Raw genomic sequence first — 12005 nt, forward strand, 5'->3', positions numbered from 1 at the left:
TTTTTTTTTCTAACGAGAAAACGTTCTTAGAAAAAGGTATTATCAAAGTTTCCGGGACTTTTTCCTTACGATTAAAAACTAACTCGAGATAAGAACGATGTCCTTTCAAATCCAATAAAGGTATATATATATATATATATATATATATATATATATATATATATATATATATATATATATATATGGATGTCGTTGATACGTCCAGTGACGTTTTATCAATGGAAAATTTAATGGCGAATATATCTTTAGGAATATACGCATAGGATAGAATGGAATATATCATTTATACAGACACTCAGTTATCTAACTAGATATATTCAAGAACTATATTCCGATTTGGATGTTTCGTATCGCGTTACAGGAGATAACGATGACGTCTATGACTATGACAATTATGATGACGATTATGACGACAGATTAGAAACATGTATTTTAATCGATCACTATATCATCCTATATCACTGTCAGGTAGAAACAATGACAATGCCTCCGTTCGATTTTAACGATTAATTATCTACCAACTATACTATAACTCTCATCCCTCTCTCTCTCCTCCTCTTCCTCCCCCCACCCCACCTCCGTTCGAATGAAGTACCGATCGATTGGAAAGAGTATAATCCGCTGATAGGGTCTCGCATCGAGCAATTAGTTGAAACATCATTAAATTTGGATATCATTCCCTTGGGTTGGTTTCTCTCTGTTGCCGAGAAAGATAGAGAGAGAGAGAGAGAGAGAGAACATTGTATATATTTACTAATTACTTACTGATTCCGTTTTCCACGGGTAATTAGTTACGTATTAATGCGGAAGATCGAATGAACCGTCCGAGCGTATTCGAACGTATTCAAAAATTCTTTCCCCTTCCTCCGTCCCCCTCCCTACAAGTCGGGGGAATCCTGCTCGTCCCCTTCTTTTTTTCCTTCTTCACCTTTTCTTTTTTTCTCTTTCTTTTCTTTGTTTCTTTTCCTTTTCTTTTTTGTTTCTTCTTCTCTTAAACTTAGATTCGCACAAACGCGTGAATTAAATTTTCGTTCGTTTTCAATTTTATTTCATTATTCTTTTCGAAGAAACGAACAAACGTTTTTAGTTAAGAAAAGGGATAGAACGTTAACGAAAAATCTTTTGAGAAATCACGGAATAGTTGAAGCCTGACTTATTCCGTTTTCACAGTAAGTTCCATCTTGAAATGTTATTCTCTTTCTTTCTACCGTTTGTGACTCGTTTCTCGAATAATTAATGCGATTCCCGCTCTCGAGGGAACTTTTCGGTTCGGCACACCCTCCGACTTCGTTTTACGATTTTCTTTCTTTTCTTTTCTTTTCTTTTCTTTCTTTCTTTTTTTTTCTTTTTTTCTTCTTTTGTTTCCTCTATTTGTTCTTTTTTTCCCTTCCTCTCTTCTATTCTAACGAAAAGATAGTAACAAAAGGGGAAAATAAAAAGGAAGCAACAAGGGCGATCGAGACAGTTGCTAAAAATACGACGATACTATAAGCGTTTATTACCTTTTCAATTCGATTGCTTCTCAAATCGATTGAGGAGTATCTATCTCGTTTTATCATAAAGATAAATAGTTGTTAAACGTTCGGTAATCGAGGTATCGTAGAACCACGGGGTACCATCAATTCGATGTCCTTTATTTTATGAGATTCGCCAATCGTTGGATAATTGCTTCGCGGGAAACACGGATACGTTTGCTAGTCGTCATGCGCGATAAATTCTCTCTATCTCTCTCTCTCTCTCTCTCTCTCTCTCTCTCTCTGAAACGGCGACCTTACGATTACGGCTTTCTAAATGGCCATAAGCATCGAAGCGACCCGAGAACTAACTCTGCAATCTGCGATCACCGTAAAACGTAGAATTTAAGTTACCATTAATTTGATATTACATCGTTGATTGTATGTGTATATGTGTGTCGTACGAAAGATAGAGAGAAAGAAAGAGAGAGAGAGAGAGAGAGAGAGAGAGGGAGAGGGAGGAAGAATGAATTCACAAGTAAGAGGATAATATTACTTTCGCGAAAGGATCGTTTAAATCTATGATATATTCTGACAATGCAAAAGTAACTTTATATTTCGAAGTTCGCGTCTGACTTATCGTCGATCTCATCTACTTAGAAGTAATCATTCTCGTTAAAACCATCATACGCATACGATCAAAGTAAATAGAATAAAAATAAGAAGAGATAGATTGACAGGGAGAGAGAGAGAGAGAGAGAGAGAGAGAGAAATATTTTCACGTAGATTGGAAATGTAGTAGTGGTGGAAAGTTCGTAAGATAGGTCTTTGAAAGCAACGAGAAACGATGGAAATGCGGTTTTTGGAACGATCCGATGGAAACGATCCTTGAGAGGTCGGTCTTACGGTAATTTCGAAACTTCCCCATGGTGACGTTGGTAGCTGTGCAATAAGGAGCCGAGAAAATCTGGATATCTCGTTTAGTATAGAGCACAGACTCTCTCTCTCCCTCTCTCTCTCTATCTATCTATTCATCTCTCTTTCTCTTTCTCTCTTCCTTCTCTTCCTTCTCCTCTTCCTCTTCCTTCTCTCTAGTGACTTTACCATCTCGTGCACGCTCGTTTCTTAACCGTAGAATAATTAATACATACAAGTCTCCTGAGTGCGAAAGGAATTTCCATGTTCAGCTCTCAAGCTCTTGTTTGTAAACGTCCTTAGACCTTATCATACCTTTTAGGTAAAACCCTCTATGTCATTATCAACGTATCGAGTATCTTAAAACTTTTTGATTATTTCCACGATCTCGAGTACGTTAATTTGACGATGATGATACTGTAATGAAGAACGGGATTATAAGTTCAAGTCAGATGGTGTATATATATATATATATATATATATATATATATATATATATAATATTACGATCAATAATAGTATCGTTCGAGAAATAAATCTTACAACTACTACGGACGAGGATAGAATTATTTATATAGAGTTTAACTCGATTACGAGTTGGTCACCTATAAATAATCCGTCCTATAAAGAAGAAGAAGAAGAAGAAGGAGAAAAAAAATAGAAAAAGAAGAAAGAGACAAAAAGAAGTCTATAAAGAAAAAAAAAAAAAAAAAAAAAAAAAAAGGATAAACTCGATTATCTTTCTTCCAACGTAGAAGGAGGATCATTACCAAGAATGATATCCATATTTCTGTAGGATTTTACGGGACTCCCAATACTGCGGCGAATAAAAGAAAAGCTTCTGAAAGTTGGTAGATCTTTTGAAAAAGAGACGGATAAGCGTATAGAGAATATGAGGAGAGGGATAGAGAGAAAGAGAGAGAGAGAGAAAAGTGAGTGGAACGCGAAGGGAAACGATTCGATCTCATCACGGAGAGGGTGCAGTTAGCAACATCTGGTACGCTGAGAGGGAGCGAAAGAGGGACGAGAGAGGTAGTGAAAGAGGTTACACGCATAAGGTAGGAAGAGAGAAAGAGAGAGAGAGAGAGAGAGAGAGAGAGAGAGAGAGAGAGAGAAGTAGAAACGTCCTTGCTAATGCGGACAGTCTTCTCTCGCGTGCGGTTCCCGCAGTTGAAGTTGCGTTTCGCAATAGTCTCTCAACCTCGAAAGAGGAGGGACGAACCGACTGTAACCAAAAAGGAAAATGAAAGAGAGAGAAAGAAAGAGAGAGCGAAAGGGAAGCAGAGAGAAAGAGGTAGGAGGATGAGGAGAAGAAGGAGGATTGGTACATTAGCTGCAAAGGGGATGCCACGAGGATCTCTCAAACTGTCGTCAGGACTTAAGTTTGCTTTTTCTACAATCCGAAATGTACGACAGAAGGCGGCAATATCCGAGGGAAATTCGCGAGGGCGTGATATTTCTACTCTCCTTCTCTCTGAATATATTTTTCTCCTGGTTTCCTGGTATCCTTCTTTCTTTCTTTCTTTCTTTTTTTCTTTTTTTCTTTCTTTCTTCCTCTATGTGGTTCTTTTTCAAAGGGAAAAAGAGAAAAAGAAAAGTAAAGACGAATCCTCTGCTACTCGGATTTTTTTTTTTTTTTTTTTTTTTTTTTTTTTTTTTTTTTTTCTTCCTCTTTTTCTTTCTCTTTTTCATTCTTCGATAAGAGTACATAACCAATCGTTACCTCGTATCGCGTGCGTAATCGAATCGTATATATTTCGAAAGACACAAATATGTTCGTAGACGAGGGCCACGCCCTCGTTATTCTTTACTACCTGGAAAATCTCTGAAATTGAAAGAGAAATAATGAAAGGTAATAAAGAGAGAGAGAGAGGGAGAGAAAGGAATTATAAAAAATAATTTATACGATTTTATCTTCTCAATGGAGTATTATGTCGCTATGGATTAGGTAGATCGTTAACATACGATCGGACGACAGATTGACGGAAAAAGGGAAAGGATAAAGAAGAAGGAAGAAAGAAAGAGAGGAAAAAAAAGAAAAGAGAAGAAAATAGTAAAAAAAAAAAAGAGAAAAAGGAAGAAAAAACAACACGAACAGCGTGGAAATAAGCTTTGCGTGTTGGTTGAACGACGAATATAATTCGTCTTGTAACACGAACGGTACTGATATAGAATGAAGATACAAAGAGAGAGAGAGAGAGAGAGAGGGAAATAGAAAGGCAGAATGAGAGAGAGATAGAGAGAGAGAGAGAGAGAGAGAGAAGGAATGGGTAATATAATTTGAGCCAGGAGTATCGACATATTGGATTCTGCAGTCGAAACGCCACCCTCTAAACCGACGTATCTCGTTATATCGTATTTGCATTCGATCTGTAGCTTGACGTGGGACGACAGCTACGTTGACGAGGACTCCTCCTACACCGTAATATAGCTATTGCGATAGCTAGTACGATATGTTTCGAATCATCCTATCCTATGTTTCATCTCTCACTTTCACCATATTTATCGTTAGAAAGAAAGAGATAGAGATAGAGAGAGAGAGAGAGAGAGAGAGAGAGAGAGAGAGAGAGAGGGAGAGAGAGAAACAAATATTGTGAGGATTGATACGTCATTTGTCAAATCGCGATTCGAACGGAAACGGTAGTGTAAATAAGAATGGCCTAACAGAGACGAAAAAGGAACAACGAGTGACGTGTGTAATAGGGAACGAGCTAATCATGAATACTCGATCTAAATAGAAATTAGAAAGAGAGAGAGAAAGAGAGAGAGAGAGAGAGAGAGAGAGAGCAAGTAACAATATAAATCTCAGACTCGTCGTTTTTAACGATGTAAGAACTCGATATCGCGTGCGTAGAACTCGAAACACGAGTTCGTTACGAGAGGGAAGCGCATACTTCAACCTCTTGGATAACGTTAAAGTAAAGCTACCTTCTCTCTGGTAACGAAAGAGAAAGGATGAAAAGAAAGAGAGAGAGAGAGAGAGAAAGGGGCGCGGGGGGAGGGGGAGAGAAAGAGAGGAAAAAAGAAACGATAAGTATACCTATAAGAATACAACGAATGCGGGAGTTGTGAAACGATAACGAACCCTTCTTCCACTCGGCAAAGTTCCGCAATTCGAGGAGAGTCTAAAGAGGGACTAAGGGGGTGGTGACGGGGACGGGGGAGATTGGGGAGGGGGGTTGGAAAAGCGTAGCCCGGATAACTCGGCAGCGCAGGGATTGGTTCGTTAATGTTATCGGTGGCTCGCGTGATGTGGAACATAAAGCATCGTACCTTCTTGAATTTCGTTCCCTTTGTGCGCCTCGGAATTTATGTTACACCGATCCTGTCGCGCGCGCACCACACACAAGAAGGATAGGTGGTGGTAATGGAGGAGGAATGAGGGGTTGGATGGGAGGGTGGACGGATTAAACTAACAAGTAAGCGAAAGCCTCTGAGAGAATTGGAACGAAAATTGGAACTAAAAAAAAAAAAAAAAGGAGGGGGTTTGCTGGACGATGGATGTAGAAAGAAAAGAAAGAGAGAGAAAAAGAGAGAGAGAGAGAGAGAGAGAGAGAGAGAGAGAAAAGTATTTCGTGATATATTTAATACGAGTTGGTATGAGCTTCGTTTTTTTTTTTTCCTTTTTTTTCCTTTTTTCTTTTTTTTTTAATACACTTGTATAACGAAGATTTTTCTTCGACAATTTTCTATCGTTCAACGAGATAGATGAGTAGGGAAAAAAAAGAAGATGCGATCTATTTATATACTATCTCTCTCTCTCTTTTTCTCTTTCTCTCTCTTTATCTTTATCTATCGACTTCATCGAGAGATGATGTTTTATGAACTTCAAAGATCGAATTATGATATGCCGAACTCCGCGAATTTAAACCTCAAGGGGTAGACAGTACTTGTCATATTTTCGATAAAATTCCATTAGACCGTACGCCGTGGGTCCCCCTTTGTGAAACGCAGCGTTCGCAATGACGGTACCACCGCAGCGTGCCGTCGTTCCGCTTGCTGCTACTGCTGCTCCTGCTCCTGCTGCTGCTGCTGCTGCTGCTGCTGCTACTAGTCGTCGTCTGCGCTACGTGAGTCGTTTGTGCTCACACGAGCTCACTCCCTTCTGTCCATTTACGGTGGTTAGCAGTTCGCTCGCGCGAACCATTAGCACCTCGTGAGTTACGGTTAGCCTCGGTAAAGCTCTCTCTCTCTCTTTCTCTCTCTCTCTTTCTCTCTCTCTCTCTCTCTCTCTCTCTCTCTCTCTCTATTGCTTATACAAGTATACACTTTCTCATGCGTGTGTACGTACGAGTGTGTGTTCACTCGCTTGCTATCCGAGGACGACCCTTGGAATCTCTCTCTCTCTCTCTCTCTCTCTCTCTCTCTTTTTCTCTCTCTCTTGGTACTCTATCTTCTCCTGCTCGCATATCGCTCTCTCGTGCCTTGTATATTAATTATTTCAGACGGAAAAGGGTAGCAGGGTGCTACCGCCATCACCGCTAACACTGCCCTGGGTTTCCCCTTGGGGAAAAAGAAAGAATTCGACGCGGGGAAAGGAAATTGCGTCGATACCGCGCGAAATTACATTGACCCAGATTTTCTCTCACCGTCTGCCTTTTCCCTTTATTTTTTTTTTCTTTTTCTTTCTCTCCCACTCTCTCTCTCTCTCTCTCTCTCTCTCTCCTCATCTTTTTCTCTTCTTTTTCTTCTAAGATTTATTTTTTGTTTTCTCTTTTACTTTTTTCATTTTTTTTTTCCTCCATCTTCTCCCTACTTTCTTTCTCTCTCTTTTCGAGATCCCTTTAATCATTATTAATCGTTGTAATCGTGATAAGGTAAATCAAAACGGAAATAAATAGTTTCTTAATAGGATTTTGTATGATTCTTATCATAGAATTTTGTAGAAACTCGATGAGATAATTATTAAAGGATATCCATCGTATATAAGATATTCACAAAGTTTTCCCTTATGACGGTACACTTTGTAAATTGATTGAGATTTTAACGATACACATATATATATATATATATATATATATATATATATATATATCTCGATTATTTCATAGATTAAATAGATATTATTAATAATTTTAATTAATATGATAAAAGAAACGATCGTTCGAACATTTTAATTGCATTTGATTAATGAAACGAACGAAAATATAAAAAAATTTTATTTATAATATAAATTAATTTTTATAATTTTTCACGCAACACTTATCGAAAATATTATTGTTATTGTTTCTCGTGGAATACCGGTATTATGCGGGAACATACTTTTTCAAAAAATCTATATCGTACCAGTTACTCTCGTTTTCTTTGAAGGGAACAACAGCGATATCGCATTACGTCTAACACGAAGAAAAGAGTAAGAAAGAAAACGTTCAGTTCCTTTAGCCGCACACACACACACACACACACACACACACATATATATATATATAGTTGACACTCTTTTTACGTGGGTATATGCTCGCGGCGCGACAGAATAGCAAGTTAAAAGTATTTCGTGGTTAACCCTTGGGACCGTTATGAATTGCACTTAAAGGAGGGCCTCGACCCATAGATTAACCTCCCGTTTCAATTAATCACCCGGTGTAGTACTGACGGAACGTGATCCATCTCTCTCTCTCTCTCTCTCTCTCTCTTTTACACACACACACATACATACATGTATATGCCTAAAGATCGAGAAATGAAGAAAAAGCGGCTTTTCTTTGAAGCACAGGACTAGTTCATCGAATTTAAAAATGAAAATTTCATTCGACGTTGTGTCCGACATAATATATATACATGTGTGTGTGTGTGTGTGTGTGTGTACACATTCGTATCGTACACTCGCCCACGATACTCAAACGATAAAAACCGAAGTAGCTCTTTATCGTTTAAAACTAATGATTTAATTGCCTTCGGCGGATATTACTCGTAACGAACGACGAGCCAATCTTTTCATTCTATGTACTTACACGTGTTCTTCTTTCCTTCTTTTTTTTTTTTCCTTTTCTTCTTTTTCTTTTTTTTTTTTTTTTTCATTGACTAACGAAGTAAACACAAAAAACTAATTCGAATCGTACAAAAAAATACGTACAAATCTAATCTATCGAAAATTCTATATACCATACTATGATAGTAATTTGTTTATATTTTTGAAAAATTTCAAAGCAACAAGAAATTTCACTGAGAATGATATAACGCTAATTTACGTAGCGATATGAGCAAGTCACTTTATGCAATATACGCAAACTACTCATCGTTAGTCGCTCGTTGTTCTCTCTCTCTCTCTCTCTCTCTCTCTCTCTCTCTCATCAGGTGATAGTGGTGGTGAGACGTTATTGCTACTGCAGTTTAGTATATACTACATAAACGTTCGTGTATACTCTAGAACAACGACAACAAGACCCTGTTTACATTTTAGTACGCATATATGTAAAAGGGTATAACGCGAAAGCATATTCTTAACGTACATATGTACATATATGTTAAAAAAAAAACAAAATAGTATTATAAATATGTACATCCCTCTCTCTCTCTCTCTCTCTGTCTCTCTCTCTCTCTCTCTCTCTCTCCCTCTCTCTCTTCCATTTTTTCTCTTGCTCTTTCTCTCTGTTTTTCTCCAATAACAAAAGAAAAAGCTATAAGGGATGATGCTTCGGTAAGGATAATGCTAGGATATTCGCCATGGAATACATATATCAATCTCGGCTGGATTAAGCCAGGCTCAGTAGCTGCTTAAGTCCGGCGTATCCATTAAACTCTCGTCAGGAGGCGCCTAGTACGTGACACCCCGATGGTGGTCTTAAGCAAGTTTGATGAAACTTTTCCGCGTCGTGGAAGGAAAGGTGAATGACGTGTCACGGGTAAGAAAGAGAAAGAGTAAGAGAGAGAGAGAGAGAGAGGAAAAGAAGCGACCTGAAAGGGTCGATGTACTCTTCTTCTCGAGAAAAAATATTGTCAGTGAAATATACACTATATATTATATTATATATACACCTACATTATATATATATATATATATTCATTATATTTAATAATGACATAATTATTATGACACTAATATATACACATATTTATTATATTTAATAACGTTATAATTACTGTGATATAATATATATATATATATATGTACGTGTGTATATTTGTATATAAAGATAAGAATTATCTCGAGTTATTTTTCTTTACACCCGGGAACGAGCGTAAGAAAAGAGATTTGATCTCTCTTTTTTTTTTCTTTTTTTTTTTTTTTTATTTACCGAACGAAGAATCATCTTTGTTCTAAATGATAATCTGATTAATGAAAGATCCTTTCTTTCGTTTTTCTTGTTACAGCTATCGGAGCTCGAGCAGCGTGTCTTGGAGGCCGAGGGAAGAGCCGATGAGGCGGAGGATAAGGTGAGAACAAACGAAATGTAATATAAAAAGAAAAGAATAAATGTGGATGAAAGAAGGAAAGAGAGATAATAAAAGGGAGAAAAAGGAGGGAAAAGAAAAATGAAAGATTTGCAGTTTGTCGTTCATTGATACGAAGAGATGATATACTCTCTTCGAAGAGAGTTTGCGAGAAATCCGTTCGAGTTCGATGAACACGAGTAAACATCATCGTGTTGGTTTGAAGCGAAACGAGTGGATTTAATCGGGTGTAGAAAAATTTGTCGAGAGTGTTTCTCACGATGAATCCCTCTCTTTCTCTCTCTCTCTCTCTCTCTCTCTCTCTCTCTCTCTCTCTCTTTCTCTTTCTCTCTCTCTTACGTGAAGTAGCGAGCGACAGCCTGCTGCTTGAGAACAATCGAGCGTAAAAAGACATTCGAGTACCGGTACTCCGTTTGCTTTCTCTCTTTCTCTCATTCTCTTTCTCTTTTCCCTTCTCTTTCTCTTTCTCTTTTCCCTTCTCTTTCTCTTTCTTTCTCGTACTGTACATATAGTATAAATGTCCGTTACAACAAGTCCCCGAGTGCCTTCGGAAAATTGCTACGCCATCTTCTCGCTTGGCTAACTCCAGCGATTTGTTTGAAATAATTACTAAATTTTCCAAGACGTCTGTTAGATATAAATAATTCATTGAACTAGCACTAACGATTAACGGTTCCATTTCTCTCTGGATATTTTTCCTAATAATTGCTTTATTATTTTTATTATTACTAATTATTATTTCTTTCATTACCACAGTCGAGAAATGAACGATTCGAACGAATATTTCTTTGCAAATTTTAATTTCTCACGCATCGTCGGATAATAATCCCTCAAGAATCCCTACCTATGCACGTACGAAGTCAACAAGCTCGATGATTTATACGATACATTTGCAAATACTTTCAAGCAAATGGATTAAATTTATCTTGTTCTATCTTGAATCTGTATTTTGGTTTTTTTCTCTTTTTTTTTTTTTTTTTTTTTTTTTTTTAAGTTCCCCAACCAAAAATATCTGTCTCTAATAACATCCTGTATATGTATAACAAAACGTATCTTTTTTTTGAAATCAAAATCACCCGTCACCAGAGGGATTAAATATCTGTTCGCTATCACTCGTAAAAAAGAGCCCAACCATGAGTTTTCTCGATCGTAGGAAATATGTTTGAACGTTATATATGTTTGAACGTTAAATATCACACTGTATTACCGACGAAAACGTTCAATTCGTTCGAGCTTTCACACCCTCGAATTTCTTTTTCTTTTACTCTCTCTCTCTATCTCTCTCTCTCTCTCTGTCTGACTTACTCACTAACTCTCTCTCTCTCTCTTTTTCTCACTCTCTCTCTGTTTTCATCGATTTGTGCTTGCACAAGTTATTACCTCCATATAGTCACTCACCGTTCTTACCGACAGACCAAAGTACCTCGTATCCTTTGATAATATCTTCTAAAGGAAATTCAAACTTACCAACAGGAGGTAACATATCGCTCGATATTCTAACCATTTGGTTTCCCATTATTTTCCCGAGGATTCGTTATGTCGTCGTTGTTATCCAATTTCCGATATGTAGTAAAGAGAACTCGTTTACCGACGATACTTACTATCGATTTTCGAACAGGTGTTTGTATTATGATCGCCATGTAGAAAGATTCTATATATCATTTTCATGCGGGATAAGAATCATGTAATCCGTAACAATTGCCATATAGGTTTATTCATTGCCTAGAGAAAAGAAAATCAAAAAAAGAAGAAGAAAGAAAGAAAGAAAAAAAGAAAAAAAAAAACAAATAATTATACAATGAAAATAATTAGTTGAAGTGATAATAATCTATCTTAAAAAGTACCTTAGGATGGCGTAACGAGACCAATGGATATGTTTATATTTTCAAGAGTTAGATAATACTTGGAATAGTATCATGCCTTGGAAAATACAAAATTCGCGCGCGAAAAGCCCATTCGGATAGAATTGTAATAATGTAGTAATAAATAGCAATAGTAGTAATAATGATAGTAGTAATAGTAACAATAGTACCAACAATAGTAGTAGTAATAGTAATATCAGTATTAATAGTAATAGTAATAATAATAATAGTAGTAGTGATAGTAGTAGTAGTAGTAGTAGTAGTAGTAGTAGTAGTAGTAGTAGTAGTAGTAGTAGTAGTAGTAGTAGTAATAGTAATAATAGTATCGTATCGGCCGGTACTCTCGCGGGTAAATTCTGTGTCAGGCAGAGCGCATGTTAGG

The 12005-nt window shown here is 37.1% G+C and overlaps 1 protein-coding gene across 11 annotated transcripts in view; it reads left to right on the forward strand.

The window, feature by feature from the left end:
* LOC124948008 (uncharacterized protein CG43867) overlaps positions 1-12005 on the forward strand; it is a 110660-nt gene that overhangs the window by 83626 nt on the left and 15029 nt on the right. For 10 of the 11 annotated variants that reach the window (XM_047491001.1, XM_047491000.1, XM_047491004.1 and 7 more), the window contains one exon: positions 9681-9743. In XM_047491001.1, the coding sequence (XP_047346957.1) occupies positions 9681-9743 (63 nt within the window). Of the gene's footprint in view, positions 1-9148; positions 9212-9680; positions 9744-12005 lie in introns of those variants that run through there. The other variant, XM_047491011.1, reaches the window with a different exon arrangement.

This window comes from Vespa velutina, chromosome 3 (genome assembly GCF_912470025.1).
Source record: "Vespa velutina chromosome 3, iVesVel2.1, whole genome shotgun sequence".
In the NCBI taxonomy this organism is placed as follows: Eukaryota; Metazoa; Arthropoda; class Insecta; order Hymenoptera; family Vespidae; genus Vespa; species Vespa velutina.